The sequence below is a fragment of the Oncorhynchus nerka genome, linkage group LG14 (genome assembly GCF_034236695.1).
Source record: "Oncorhynchus nerka isolate Pitt River linkage group LG14, Oner_Uvic_2.0, whole genome shotgun sequence".
Lineage (NCBI taxonomy): Eukaryota > Metazoa > Chordata > Actinopteri > Salmoniformes > Salmonidae > Oncorhynchus > Oncorhynchus nerka.
The window spans coordinates 94729237-94745646 of NC_088409.1; the positions used below are offsets into that span (position 1 = coordinate 94729237).

Below are 16410 nucleotides of genomic sequence, written 5' to 3' on the forward strand. Positions count from 1 at the left end.
TATACAGTAACATAATAGTATTCTGATTAGTCAGTCCTGATTGTGATTGAAATGTATACATAATTAGTCATTATTGATAAAAATTCCCTTAACATAAGGACTCCAGCCTAAGTGTATGTAAACTTCTGACTTCAACTGTGTATAAACATTTTAATTATATTATAATAATACATAATATGATGAATTACAATATCAATTGAACAAATGCATTTCAATGTTATATCAATTCATGTAGAAATAAAGCTTTTCTCCAACAGCATGGAAGTTGTTCCACTCTGTAGGCTACTGCTAATCACATGATTTAGCAGGTCAAATTAGATTTAAAAAAACAAAAATGTATACCTTCATTTCAACAAGGAACACAGCCTGAGACCAAGGTCTCTGTTACAGCTGAGCTCTGCGTATACATGTTTACACATATAGTTTATATACAATGACTAAAACACTAAACAAGACAAACAAAACGATCACAGATAACACAATAAAAATACAGCAAGATATTTCATTTACACGTAGGTTATTCTACTAACAGCACAAGAACTTGTCTTTCCCGAAACAGTTACAAGCAATTCAAAAATAAAAATGCTCCAATAAATATTTAAAATGATCAAGGGGGACAAGAGTCTCAAGATTAAGTTTAGTCTGCAGGCTATTCCATAGGCAAGGAGCGTATTAGGAAAAGGCAGCCATACCCAACTCTGTGGAAATCGCATGGGCCTCAAGTGTAGTCCATGCTTGTGACCTGGTTTTAGGATATATAATTCTAATATTGATGAGTGATGATAAATTAGAAGGTAGCTTATTCGGAAGTGCTTTATAGACAAACACGAGAGCGTGTTCTCGTCTCACAGACAGCAAAGTTCAACCCACATTTTGATATAAAACACAGTGGTGAGTTCTGTAGCTAGCACCCATAATGATAAGTAGCATCCAGCGATTTAAGTGTTGATGCCATAGCATGCATATAAATAATATCCCCATAATCTATAACAGACATAAAAGTAGCTCGCATCATTTGTCTTCTATTTGTAGAGGGCAAGCATGTCCTGTTTCTATAGAGGAAGCCTAGCTTGATTTTTAGCCGTTTACAAAGTTCGTCAATATGCATTTTAAAAGACAGTTCATCATCCAACAATGTCCCTAAGTATTTATATGCAGAGACCTGATTATTCGAGAACCATCTAAGTTCGTAAGTGCAAGTGTATTTTCAACCAACTTTTTGAACCTATTAAAATCATCAAATGTGATTTATTTGCATTTAAAACAAGTTTAAGCTGTATAAAATACACTTGTAATATCTCAAAATCTGTCTCCAATAGTGATAATGCTTGGTCAGCCGTTGAAGCGATAGAGTACATGACAGTGTCATCAGCATATAAATGAATTTGACAAGTTCTTATCTCATCACAGATATTGTTTATGTAGAGAGTGAACAGTAATGGACCATGTATAGAACCTTGTGGGACCCCTTTAACCAACTCCAATGGCTTTGACTGGATGCCGTCAACTCTAACAGCCTGACTTCTATCCTTTAGATAGTCATAAACCCTACGACAGGCATCCAATCCCAGTCCTATTGACGACAGCTTACCCAAAAGAATCGCATGGTCTACAGTGTCAAAAGCTTTAGATAAATCTATGAAACAAGGCGGCACAGTACTTCCTATTGTCTAGGGCATTAGTAAAATCACTTTAACACTCTAGATTTGAACAATCTTTCATAATATTGGAATATCTAAAGTGAACCTGTGTCATGTTCCTAGTTACAATGTTACCAATGATTATCTGCTAAATTGTTGGTCATCTCTGTTAGAGTAGTTCAACCTAACTCTATGAAAAACCATATAACTGAACGTTATAATGTGTTTTCCACTCAATCATTTCTTAATAACGTATATCATTGGATGTCTTCTCCATAAGGTGTTTCTTGGTGTTCTTCTCCGGCCTGAACAGAATAATAAAGCATTTAGGAACAAATAATAGAAAGAACAACCCAAAGCTAGAGGTGATGATGGCAAAGATCTCCACAGCTACAGTGAACTTCCCAGGAGAGCTGACATAAGCTGGGATAAAGGTGATCCAGACTGCACAGAATATGAGCATGCTGAAGGTGATGAATTTGGCCTCATTGAAGTTATCAGGCAGCTTTCGAGCCAGAAAAGCCAGCACAAAGCACAAGAGAGACAGGAGACCTATATAGCCCAACACAGCCCAGAAACCAATAGCTGAACCCACATCACACTCTAGAATGATCTTTTCCTTGTAGGTAGTGATGTTTTTAATGGGGAAGGGAGGGGACAGGACCAACCACAGAGTGCATATCATAGCCTGGACAAACGTGAAGGACACTACAGTCAATCTCTGCTGTGGAGGACCAAACCATTTCATGACATTACTGGCTGGAAGCGTAGCTCTGAAGGCCATCAACACCACTATTGTTTTCCCCAGAACACAAGAGATGCAGAGAACGAAGGTGATCCCAAACGCTGTGTGACGCAGCATACAGGACCATTCAGAGGGCCGGCCAATGAAAGTAAGAGAACACAAAAACACAGAGTCAAGGAGAAGAGCAGCAGGAAGCTCAGCTCAGAGTTGTTGGCCCTGACGATGGCCGTATGTCGGTGGTGGTAGAAGACAGCTGCCGTGGCGATGGCCAGTAGAGCCCCGCCCACAGAGCAGGCGGTCAGGATGATTCCGAGGACCTCGTGGAAGGACAGGAACTCCACAGGCTTAAGGATACAGAGGTCTCTCTCAGCATTGGGCCAGTACTCCTCGGGACAGATCAGACAGTCTGAAGAATCTGACCAGGACAAAACAACAGACATCAAATGTTAATAATAATAGATTCAGGTTTTATTTATTTACAAATACATGTCCCACAATGATGCACTTTGTAAGTTTACAATAAAGAATGTTGAATTAATGTGCAGCTTACATGAGATAATAAGAACAGGAACATGATTGACAGACACTACCTTTGTAGTGCTGATAATAGGAAGAAACCAGTATTTAGTAAACCGTGACAGAAATTACTACACATTTTTGCCAACTGTTCCTAAAGTCCTACCTGATTTATTACTGATCTGTCCCTCTGCACATTGGATACAGTCATAACAGCATACAGGCTTTCCTTTCTGTATAGCCTTACGAGTGCCTGGGGGACAGCTCTCACTGCACACTGACACAGGTACTTGTGTACTGTTCTTTACCCAGGTGATTTCCCTCTCGATGTCAAGCCTCTGGTCAAGAGGCAGAGACCCATCATAGAGCCCCACTGTCACAAACTCCATCTTCCCACTCTCCCGTCTCTGCCAGTTGACCAGCTCATAGGTAGCCACTGGGTCCCCGTTAGCATCGAAAGACACCTGGTACCCGTTACGAGAGAAGTTCACCCTCCTCAATCTCTCCAGGACCTGGGGGTTGGAAGGGGAAGAGAGAGAGAGAGAGAGAGCGAGAGAGAGAGGATGTGAGAGAAGGACAGAGGTGAGGAGAGATAGAGATAAGGGAAGAGAGAGATGGAGTGAGGGAGAGAGAGAGAAACAGAACATTAATTCACCTCCAATTTATCAGATGTGTTACTTCAGAAGAAGTTGTAAAGTATAATGAGAACTCCTAGGCCTTCATACATATAGTATAAATAAACATATTCACCAGGAAATGATACTACAGACTTGTCATTCACCTGTGTTGGCTTCACATTAAGGTTTTTGTCACAGTTCACAGTGGAGTTTTCTCTCTCTTCACAAACGATGCTGTGGATGGCGTGTGCTATGGCATAAACAGCTTTATACACCATGTTAGTGACACGCAGCTGGGATGTATCTGTGTAGGGGGCCTGTAGCTGCTGTATATCCTCACTGCCATCACACACCTTCTCTTCAACCCCAACACCTGTAGAGGTCCCTACAGAGAGACAGAGAGACAGAGAGACAGAGAGACAGACAGACAGACAGACAGACAGACAGACAGACAGACAGACAGAGACATGTAAATAGATAGATAGATAGATAGATAGATAGATAGATAGATAGATAGATAGATAGATAGATAGATAGATAGATAGATATATAGATAGATAGATAGATCGAAAGATAGATAGGTAGATCGATAGATAGATACCTGTCCCCAGCCTACAGCCAAAGGCTCCCTCCCAGAACTCAGTGAGCAGGGGAGAGTTGGACACCTTCTGTGGGGAGAGGTCCAGGAGGAAGTCCCTGAGGCCGGGGATGACAGAGCGTTGGATGCCAAATCCGATGGCCCCGGCACACAGGCTGAAACGCAGCATATCTGGGTCAGTGACCCAGGACTCAGTCCCGATCCACTGGCGGGGCGGAGAGGGCAGGCGGTCAATCTCCCTCAGCAATATTTTCATGTCCCTGTAGGATACAAATGCAACCACCACCCGGGCTGTGGAGCTGGGGAACATGATTATATCATATGCTTAATATGCTGGTCATGTTTGTCATTTACTGGAATGTCTCAGTGAAGTGAACATGAACATTAGTATTAATCAACACTTTCGACGTAATTAAGAAATGCAAATCATGTTGGTCTCACAGATCAGCTTTTGGAAAAGAAAGAAATTATTAACAATAGCATTTTTTATATATATGGGCTTGCATTTGTGTGAATGAAAAGTTCACAAGTAATCACGGATCACCTGCGGATCACGTCGGCCACCCGTTGCACTCTGCTGAGTGGGCTGGTACGGGAGAAGGCTTCAGAATACTCCACACAGATACCCTCCTCTTGTGCTGCCTTTAGGAAAGCCGCCATCCCGTTATTACCGTAGTCAGAGTCGGAACGGACCGCCCCAATCCAGGTCCAGCCGAAGTGCCTGATGAGGTGGGCCAGAGCGGCAGCCTGGAACTGATCACTGGGGATGGTTCTGAAGAAGGTTGGATACTGTTTCTTATCACTCAGACACGCACAGGTGGAAAAGTGGCTCACCTAGTTAAAAACAGACAGTCGAAAACATGAGAAAGATCATCATGTTGGCCAAACAAGTTTTAGTTATTGGCAACTTCCTGCTTTTTTTGTTTAGCTGTGTTGTATGATGTTAGGGAGACATTAATAATAATAATGTATTGTTTTTCATTGGGCCAGATTGAAAAGGCTACATATTTCTACCCGTTTCTATCTTTGTTGTTCTATTCATATTGATAATAGTATTATAAGACATACTGGTGTTGTGAAAAACATGAGTAAACGGTGTGACACTAATCCCTGGTCTCCCATAACAACCTAGCCTCAGACCATGTTTTAATGCCACTAGATGTTCTCCAGACTCATAGTCCTGAGTCTATGTTCAAATGCCTTTCTCCTCAAAATTTCACACAGAAATGTATATTCCTGAAAGAGAGGAGTATACAATTGGAACTTGGCAAATTAAAAGTTGAACTCATTCCTGAAGGAGAGGTAATAGAAATACAGTAAATTAAAAGAAGCTGAATGATTTCTTTCCGTAGGAGATTACCTGAGGAATTCCAAAAGGGCCGATGATGCGCAACATGCTGATGGTTGGCGTGGAGGCAGACTCGCCCACGATAGCTGTTACTGTAGGCGACCCTGAGCACTGTTCTCCGGTATCAAACATTGGGTCCAGGCCGTTAGCCAGATGGAAGGCCACATTCATGGCCATGGGGACCGTGTTGCACGAGTCGTGCAGTTGATATCCGAGTGTGACACCCGGTAGGAGATCCGAACTGTTGTTTATCTCGTCAACTGCGAAGACCATGGCGCGTGAGAAGCGCAACTCACGTGAGTTCAAACTGTAAATAGAAGGTAGGTGAGTGAGCACCACTTGACTAAATGGTAAACTAGCCTATAGAATATATGGTTATACAAGGGCAAACATCTCCATATTTATTCTTATTTTCCACTGTCTACATGCCTACACATTTGATATCGGTACTTGAGGACATTGTAGTATAGCCTGCATTTGAAAATGTGACACTTTGTAACAGTAGTCTTTACCTACTCTCTGAGACACAAACACACTGATTATGGTTTTTAAAACACTGTTTATCGTTCTTTAAACATGTTGTTTATCTGTCATTAAACACACTGTTTACCTGTCTTTAAACACTGTCTCAGTGTCTTTAAAACACAATTTATCTGTCTCCCCACACAGCCACAGTCCTGTCCCCTGTTCCCTCTTGCGCTCACTGACCTCCCTGTGCACTGCAGGGGCTCAGGCAGGCTGGTGTAGCTGTGATCCACAGTGTGCATGTAGCTGTGGATGGAGAAAACACCCCCGATGACAAAGTCCCCGTCCTGGGAGAACGCCGGAGGACGAGGGGTGCCTTGGAGCCTGCATCTGACAGACTCCAGCCCAGAGGCAGAGGCAGAGGCAAATGAGAGCAAGGCGAGCCCACCAGCCACCACAGCTAGATGTAGTAGAACCAGACTACCAGCCAGAATTGGATCCAGAGCAGGAGCCGGAGAGAGCCTCATTCCCCTGATGTGTAGAAGGTATGGGGTAGCACAGCGCCACACAGACCTTCATAGGTCAGGTTACCTCTCTTCTCTGGGTTAAATACCCAACGTACCTCTGTGGGGATTCCTCTGGGGGCCACACTGTGGGTATGGCCATGCCAAGGAGGGAGGGGCTAGAAGCTGCTCTGCTCACCCTGCTTCTTTCATCTATAGAGAGTGTATGCACCAGCATCAGAAATACGTTGACTGGAATGGTTTAGATAGACATAAACATACATTAGACACAGAATAACCATGAGCCTCTCTTATATTTCTCTTACGGTCTAGTGCTCTTGGCACACAGGTTCTTCATGGTATTTATTCAAAAGTCTAGTCAATTTTTCACTTTACCTGACTTCCTCTATAGTCTAGCCGTCTTGGCTCGCTGCCTCTCTTATTTTTCCCCTACAATCTAGTCCTCTTGATATTCAGGCACTACTCAGTACTTCCCATATAGTCTAGTCTTCTTGATACGCTGGCAGTACACAGTATTTATTCAAAAAGTCTAGTCCTATTGGTACGCTTCCTCTCTTATATTTCTCCTACAGTACAGTCCTCTTGGTACGCTGGCAGTACACAGTATTTATTCTATAGTCTAGACCTATTGGTACGCTTCCTCTCTTATTTTTACCCTACAGTATAGTCCTCTTGGTACGCTGGCAGTACACAGTATTTATTCTAAAGTATAGTCCTCTTGGTACGCTGGCAGTACACAGTATTTATTCAAAAAGTCTAGTCCTATTGGTACGCTTCCTCTCTTATATTTCTCCTACAGTACAGTCCTCTTGGTACGCTGGCAGTACACAGTATTTATTCTATAGTCTAGACCTATTGGTACGCTTCCTCTCTTATTTTTACCCTACAGTATAGTCCTCTTGGTACGCTGGCAGTACACAGTATTTATTCTAAAGTATAGTCCTCTTGGTACTCTGGCAGTACACAGTATTTATTCTAAAGTATAGTCCTCTTGGTACGCTTCCTCTCTTATATTTCCCCTACAGTCTAGTCCTCTTGTTACGTTGCCTTACTTACAGTTAAAGTCAGAAGTTTACATTCACCTTAGCCAAATACATTTAAACTCAGTTTTTCAAAATTCTTAACATTTTATCCAAGTAAAAATTCCCTGTTTTAGGTCAGTTAGGATCACCACTTTATTTTAAGAATGTGAAAAGTCAGAATAATAGTAGAGAAAATTATTTATTTCAGCTTATATTTCTTTCATTACATTCCCAGTGGGTCAGAAGTTTACATACACTCAATTAGTATTTGGTAGCATTACCTTTAAATAGTTTAATTGTGTCAAACGTTTTGGGTAGCCTTCCACAAGCTTCCCGCAATAAGTTGGGTGAATTTTGGCCCATTCCTCTTGACAGAGCTGGTGTAACTGAGTCACGTTTGTCGGCCTCCTTGATTGCCCATGCTCTTTCAGATCTGCCCACAAATGTTCTATTGCATTGAGGTCAGGGCTTTGTGATGGCCACTCCAATACCTTGACTTTGTTGTCCTTAGGCCATTTTTGGAAGTATGCTTGGGGTCACAGTACATTTGGAAGACCCATTAGCAACCAAGCTTTAACTTCCTGTCTGATGTCTTGAGATGTTGCTTCAATATATCCACAGAATTTTCTCGCCTCATGATGCCATCTATTTTGTGAAGTGCACCACTCCCTCCTGCAGCAAAGCAACCCCACAACATGATGCTGCCACCCCCGTGCTTCACGGTTGGGATGGTGTTCTTCGGCTTGCAAGCCTCCTCCTTTTTCCTCCAAACATAACGATAGTCACAATCTTGGTCCCCATGTGCAGTTGCAAACCGTAGTCTGGCATTTTATGGCGATTTTGGAGCAGTGGCTTCTTCCTTGCTGAGCGGCCTTTCAGGTTATGTCGATATTGGACTCGTTTTACTGTGGATATAGATACTTTTGTACCTGTTTCCTCCAGCATCTTCACAAGATCCTTTGCTGTTGTTCTGGGATTGATTTGCACTTTTCGCACCAAAGTATGTTAATCTCTAGGAGACAGAACGCGTCTTCTTCCTGAGTGGTATGACGCCTGCGTGGTCCCATGGTGTTTATACATTTATACTATTGTTTGTACAGATGAACGTGTTACCTTCAGGCATTTGGAAATTGCTCCCAAGGATGAACCAGACTTGTGGAGGTCTACAAGTTTTTTTCTGATTTGATTTGACCATGATGTGAAGCAAAGAGGCACTGAGTTTGAAGGTAGTCCTTGAAATACATCCACATGTACACCTCCAATTGACTCAAATGACATCAATCATCCTATCAGAAGCAACTAAAGCCATGACATATTTTTCTGGAATATTCCAAGTTGTTTAAAAGCACAGTCAACACGGTGTATGTAAACTTCTCAGCCACTGGAGTTGTGAAACAGTGAATTATAAGTGAAATAATCTGCCTGTAAACAATTGTTGGAGGGATTACTGAGATGTCCTGACAGACTTGCCAAAACTATAATTTGTTAACAAGAAATGTGTGGAGTTGTTGAAATGACTCCAACCTAAGTGTATGTAAACTTCTGACTTCAACTGTGTATAAACATTTTAATTATATTATAATAATACATAATATGATGAATTACAATATCAATTGAACAAATGCATTTCAATGTTATATCAATTCATATAGAAATAAAGCTTTTCTCCAACAGCATGGAAGTTGTTCCACTCTGTAGGCTACTGCTAATCACATGATTTAGCAGGTCAAATTAGATTTAAAAAAACAAAAATGTATACCTTCATTTCAACAAGGAACACAGCCTGAGACCAAGGTCTCTGTTACAGCTGGGCTCTGCGTATACATGTTTACACATATAGTTTATGTACAATGACTAAAACACTAAACAAGACAAACAAAACGATCACAGATAACACAATAAAAATACAGCAAGATATTTCATTTACACGTAGGTTATTCTACTAACAGCACAAGAACTTGTCTTTCCCGAAACAGTTACAAGCAATTCAAAAATAAAAATGCTCCAATAAATATTTAAAATTATCAAGGGGGACATGAGTCTCAAGTTTAAGTTTAGTCTGCAGGCTATTCCATAGGCAAGGAGCGTATTAGGAAAAGGCAGCCATACCCAACTCTGTGGAAATCGCATGGGCCTCAATGTTTAATCCATGCTTGAGACCTGGTTTTAGGATATATAATTATAATACTGATGAGTGATGATAAATTAGAAGGTAGCTTTCAGTGAAGATGCAGTTGCATGCAGGTAAATAATATCCCAATAATCAATAACAGACATAAAAGTAGCTCGCATCATTTGTCTTCTATTTGTAGAGGACAAGCATGTCCTGTTTCTATAGAAGAAGCCTAGCTTGATTTTTAGCCGTCTACAAAGTTTGTCAATATGCATTTTAAAATAGTTTATCGTCCAACCATATCCTGTCATGCCCTGGTCGAAGTATTTTGTGTTTATCTTCATTTATTTGGTCAGGCCACGGTGTGACATGGGTTTTTCTATGTGGTGTGTATGTATTGGGATTGTAGCTTAGTGTGGTGTTCTAGTTAAGTCTATGGCTGTCTGAAGTGGTTCTCAATCAGAGGCAGGTGTTTATCGTTGTCTCTGATTGGGAACCATATTTAGGCAGCCATATTCTTTGTGTGTTTGGTGGGTGATTGTCCTTATTAGTGTCCTTGTTCCTGTCTCTGTGTTAGTTTACACAAGTATAGGCTGTTTCGGTTTTCGTTACGTTCATTATGTTCTTTGTTTTGTAGTGTTTGTAATTGATTTGTGTTTTACGTTTGTTTATTAACAACACTGTCATCTCAGATTTTCAAAAATATGCTTCTCAACCATTGCAAAACATGCATTTGTGTAACACTATTGATAGCCTAGCATAGTATTATGCCTGACATGCCTGACATTCAGCAAGCAACATTTTCACAAAAACCAGAAAAACATTCAAATAAAATCATTTACCTTTGAAGAACTTTGAAGAACTTCAGATGTTTTCAATGAGGAGACTCTCAGTTAGATTGCAAATGTTCAGTTTTTATGTTCAGTTCATTCATGGCACATTCACAGCCATATAAGGGGACGATGGGAAACAGAGCCTCAAAAATTCTGCTCATTTCCTGTTTGAGGTATCATCTTGGTTTCGCCTGTAGCATGAGTTCTGTGGCACTCACAGATAATATCTTTGCAGTTTTGAAAACGTCAGAGTGTTTTCTTTCCAAAGCAATTATATGCATAGTCGAGCATCTTTTCGTGACAAAATATTGCGCTTAAAATGGGCACGTTTTTTGATCCAATAATGACATAGCGCCGCCATAGGTTGAAGAGGTTAAAAACCACTTCAGCCTACCCCTTACTTTTTCGAACATTCTGTTAAAAATTGCAACATTTCAGCGTCCTGCTACTCATGCCAGGAATATAGTATATGCATATGATTAGTATGTGTGGATAGAAAACACTCTGACGTTTCTAAAACTGGTTAAATCACGGCTGTGACTATAACAGAACGTGTGTTTCATCGAAAAGCGCAAGAAAAACTGATCACCGAAAACTGGAAAAAATATCAATGCGCCACTTGCATGTATTGTCTATGGGACAGCAAATTAGTTGGGGCTGAGATTGAAAGTCCTACAGCTTCCACACGATGTCGCCAGTCTTGTCAATTGCCTGGGCGTTGTTTCTTGGTCAAACGAGTAAGAGAGAGCCCATTCCTTCCGGTCTCCGACAGGATGTTTTGGAAGAGAGATTTCCCGACCATGATTTGAAGACGTGGAGCTATTGAATACACATCGCCCCGTGATCAATTTGATAGATTATTAACGTTTACTAATACCTAAAGTTGGATTACAAAAGTATTTCGAAGTGTTTTGTGAAAGTTTATCGTCGACTTTTTTAATTAAAAAAAATGACGTTGCGTTTTAAAACGGTGTTTTTTCCTGGATCACACACTTTTCATAGATCGATATTTAGGGTATATATGGACCAATTTAATCGAAAAAAAGACCCAATAGTGATGTTTATGGGACATCTAGGAGTGCCAACAAAGAAGCTTGTCAAAGGTAATGAATGTTTTATATTTTATTTCTGCGTTTTGTGTAGCGCCGGCTATGCTAATTATTTTGTTTACGTCCCCTTCAGGTATTTCGGGGTGTTGCATGCTATCAGATAATAGCTTCTCATGCTTTCGCCAAAAAGCATTTAAAAAATCTTACTTGTTGGCTAGATTCACAACGAGTGTAGCTTTAATTCAGTACCCTGCATGTGTGTTTTAATGAACGTTTGAGTTTTAACGAGTGCTATTAGCATTTAGCGTAGCGCATTTGCATTTCCAGATGGCTAGATGGCACGCCTGCATGTCGGGTGAGCTTAAGAGGTTAACAAAAGGCTAAGCTTGAGAGCAAATAGATTTATTTCATTTCATTTGCGATTTTCATGAATGTTAACGTTGCGTTATGCTAATGAGCTTACGGATAGATTTACACAATCCTGGATACAGGTTTCTTTCGTAGCTAAACGTGATGCAGAAAACGGAGCGATTTGTCCTAAACAAATAATATTTTTGTAAAAACTGAACATTTGCTATCTAACTGAGAGTCTCATTGAAAACATCTGAAGTTCTTCAAAGGTAAATGATTTTATTTGAATGTTTTTCTGGTTTTTGTGAAAATGTTGCTTGCTGAATGTCAGGCATAATACTATGCTAGGCTATCAATAGTGTTACACAAATGCTTGTTTTGCAATGGTTGAGAAGCATATTTTTGAAAATCTGAGATGACAGTGTTGTTAACGAAAGGCTAAGCTTGAGAGCAAATAGATTTATTTCATTTCATTTGCGATTTTCATGAATAGTTAACGTTGCGTTATGCTAATGAGCTTGCGGATAGATTTACACAATCCTGGATACAGGTTTCTTTCGTAGCTAAACGTGACGCAGAAAACGGAGCGATTTGTCCTGCACAAATCTTTTTGTAAAAACTGAACATTTGCTATCTAACTGAGAGTCTCCTCATTGAAAACATCTTATGTTCTTCAAAGGTAAAAGATTTTATTTGAATGTTTTTCTGGTTTTTGTGAAAATGTTGCCTGCTGAATGCTAACGCTAAATGTTACGCTAAATGCTACGCTAGCTATCAATAGTGTTACACAAATGCTTGTTTTGCAATGGTTGAGAAGCATATTTTGAAAATCTGAGATGACAGTGTTGTTAACAAAAATCTAAGCTTGAGAGCTAGCATATTGATTTCATTTCATTTGCGATTTTCATGAATAGTTAACGTTGCGTTATGGTAATGAGCTTGAGGTTGTATTCACGATCCCGGATCCGGGATGGCTCGTCGCAACATGGATCGCAATCTACACGCTGCATTTTGGTCCGACTCTCCTTCACCACAAGAGAACCGTTACAGAATCACCCACCACACCCGGACCAAGCAGGGTGGTAACAGGCAACAGCAGCAGCAGGAGCAGCGCGACAAGAATTTCTGGACTTGGGCGAAATCCTCGACGGGAGAGGACCCTGGGCTAAACCAGGGGAGTGTAGCCGCACCAAGGTGCAGCGAGAGAAGGACTGGACATGGGAGGACGAACTGGACGGTGAAGGACCCTGGGCTCAGCCTGGAGAATATCGCCGCCCCAAGGAAGAACTGGAGGCGGCGAAAACGGAGAGGCGCTGGTATGAGGAGGCAGCACGGCGACGGGGATGGAAGCCTGAGAGTCAGCCCCAAACATTTCTTGGGAGGGGGCTCACAGGGAGTATGTCTATGCCAGGTAGGAGACCTGTGCAAACTCCCTGTGCTTATCGGGGGGCTAGAGAGACCGGGCAGGCACCGTGTTATGCAGTGGTGCGCACGGTGTCCCCAGTGCGGGTGCATAGCCCGGTGCGGTATATTTCAGCTCCGCGTATCGGCCGGGCTAGATTGAGCGTCGAGCCAAATGCCATGAAGCCGGTTCTACGCATCTGGTCCCCAGTGCGTCTCCTTGGGCCGGCTTACATGGCACCAGCCTTGTGCACGGTGTCCCCGGTTCGCCTGCATAGCCCAGTGCGGGCTATTCCACCTCGCCGCACTGGCAGGGCGACCGGGACCATTCAACCGGGTAAGGTTGGGCAGGCTTGGTGCTCAAGAGCTCCAGTGCGCCTGCACGGTCCGGTCTATCCAGTACCACCTTCACACACCAGCCCTACTCCGGTGGCAGCTCCCCGCACCAGGCTTCCTGTGCGTGTTCTCGGTCCAGCAGTGCCAGCACCACGCATCAGGCCTACAGTGCGCCTCGCCTCTTCAGCGCTGCCGGAGTCTCCCGCCTGTTCAGCGCAGCCAGAGCCTTCCTCATCTCCAGCGCTGCTGGAGTCTCCTGCCTGTTCAGCGCAGCCAGAGCCTTCCTCCTCTCCTGTGCTGCCGGAGTCTCCCGCCTATTCAGGGCTGCCAGAGCTTTCCTCATCTACAGCGCTGCTGGAGTCTCCTGCCTGTTCAGCGCAGCCAGAGCCTTCCTCCTCTCCTGTGCTGCCGGAGCCTCCCGCCTATTCAGCGCTGCCAGAGCTTTCCTCATCTACAGCGCTGCTGGAGTCTCCTGCCTGTTCAGCGCAGCCAGAGCTGCCAGCCTGCATGGAGCAGCCTGAGCTGTCAGTCTGCATGGAGCAGCCAGAGCTGTCAGTCTGCATGGAGCAGCAAGAGCTGCCAGTCTGCATGGAGCAGCCAGAGCTGCCAGTTTGCATGGAGCAGCCAGAGCTGCCAGTTTGCATGGGACTTCCAGATCTGCCAGTCAGCCAGACTCTTCCAGATCTGCCAGTCAGCCAGACTCTTCCAGATCTGCCAGTCAACCAGACAGTCAACCAGACTCTTCCAGATCTGCCAGTCAACCAGACTCTTCCAGATCCGCCAGCCAGCCAGGATCTGCCGGAGCCAACTACCTGCCTGAGCTTCCTCTCAGTGCTGAGCTTCCTCTCAGTGCTGAGCTTCCTCTCAGTGCTGAGCTTCCCCTCAGTCCCGAGCTTCCCCTCAGTCCCGAGCTTCCCCTCAGTCCCGAGCTGCCTCAGTCCCGAGCTTCCCCTCAGTCCCGAGCTGCCCCTCAGTCCCGAGCTGCCTCTCAGTCCCGAGCTGCCCCTCAGTCCAGTGGGGTTCTGGGTGAGGACTACTAGGCCATGGTCGGCGGCGAGGGTGGACTATCTAAGGACGCGAGGAGGAGGGACTAAGACAGTGTTTGAGTGGAGTCCACGTCCCGCGCCGGAGCCGCCACCATGGACAGACGCCCACCCGGACCCTCCCTATTGTTTTGAGGTGCGTTCGGGAGTCCGCACCTTAGGGGGGGGGGGGGGTTCTGTCATGCCCTGGTTGAAGTATTTTGTGTTTATCTTCATTTATTTGGTCAGGCCAGGGTGTGACATGGGTTTTTGTATGTGGTGTGTATGTATTGGGATTGTAGCTTAGTGGGGTGTTCTAGTTAAGTCTATGGCTGTCTGAAGTGGTTCTCAATCAGAGGCAGGTGTTTATCATTGTCTCTGATTGGGAACCATATTTAGGCAGCCATATTCTTTGTGTGTTTGGTGGGTGATTGTCCTTAGTGTCCTTGTTCCTGTCTCTGTGTTAGTTTACACAAGTATAGGCTGTTTCGGTTTTCGTTACGTTCATTATGTTCTTTGTTTTGTAGTGTTTGTAATTGATTCATGTTTTACGTTTTTTTATTAACCTGTTAAGACTCTAGGGGCAGTATTTCATTTTTGGATAAAAAGACGTGCCCGTTTTAAGCGCAATATTTTGTCACGAAAAGATGCTCGAATATGCTTGGAATTGATAGTTTTGGAAAGAAGACAGTCTTACGTTTCCAGAAATGCAAAGATTTTCACTGTGAGTCCCTTAGAACAAATGCTTCGGGCAAAACCAAGATGTATGACCGACCAGGAAATGCACAGGATTTCTGAGGCTACGTTTTCCATGATCGCCTTATATGGCTGTGAATGCGACAGGAATGAACGGACTCTTTCTCTTGTTTCCCCAAGGTCTTTGCAGCATTGTGACGTATTTGTAGGGATATCATTGGAAGATTGACCATAAGGGACTACATTTACCAGGTGTCCCGCTTGGTGTCTGCGTGGCAATCGGTGCGCAAAAGTCAGGTCCCGGTATTTTTCCATTCAAATCTCAGAACAAACCAGGCTACAAGGACGGTGCTTTCAATGGAGAGAAATATGACAAACCACCTTCAGGATTGATTCAAACAACGTTTTCCATGTTTCAGTCGATATTATGGAGTTAATTCGGAAAAAGTTCGACATGTAGGTGACTGAATTTTCGGTTAGTTTCGGTAGCCATATGCATAGTAACAAAAGGGAACGATGTGTCCTACACAAGAATCTTTCAGGAAAAACTGGACATCTGCTATGTAACTGAGAGTCTCCTCATTGAAACATCTGAAGTTCTTCAAAGGTAAATTATTTTATTTGATTCCTTGGCTGGTTTTTGTGAATATGTTGCGTGCTAAATGCTAACGCTAATGCTAAGCTAGCTATCACCACTCTTACACAAATTAGTGATTTTCTCTGGTTCTAAAGCATATTTTGAAAATCCGAGACGACAGGATTGTTAAGAAAAGGATAAGCTTGAGAACAGGCATATTTATTTCATTTCATTTGCGATTTTTAGAAATCGCTAACGTTGCGTTATGCTAATGAGCTTGAGGCTGTAGTTATGCTACCGCATACGGGTTTGGTCGGACTATGAGGTTAAACATGGATCGCGATCTACACGCTGCATTTTGGTCCGACTCTCCTTCACCACAAGAGAACCGTTACATATCCATATGTATTTATATGCAGAGACCTGATTAATTCGAGAACCATCTAAGCTCGTAAGTGCATTTTCAACCAACTTTTTGAACCAAATGTGTTTCTTTGCATTTAAATCAAGTTTAAGCTGTATAAAATACACTTGTAATATCTCAAAATCTGTCTCCA

At 42.9% G+C, this 16410-nt stretch overlaps 1 protein-coding gene across 1 annotated transcript; it reads right to left on the reverse strand.

Moving 5' to 3' along the window:
* Nucleotides 1–1284: 1284 nt before the first annotated feature.
* LOC115116474 (extracellular calcium-sensing receptor-like) lies at nucleotides 1285–6456 on the reverse strand. The gene is given in 8 exon segments (XM_029644960.2): nucleotides 1285–2546; nucleotides 2549–2800; nucleotides 3068–3413; nucleotides 3683–3891; nucleotides 4135–4415; nucleotides 4661–4950; nucleotides 5477–5771; nucleotides 6173–6456. Coding segments are annotated over 8 exon segments (2619 nt in total). The 3' UTR covers nucleotides 1285–1884.
* Between the last annotated feature and the right edge of the window lie 9954 nt (nucleotides 6457–16410).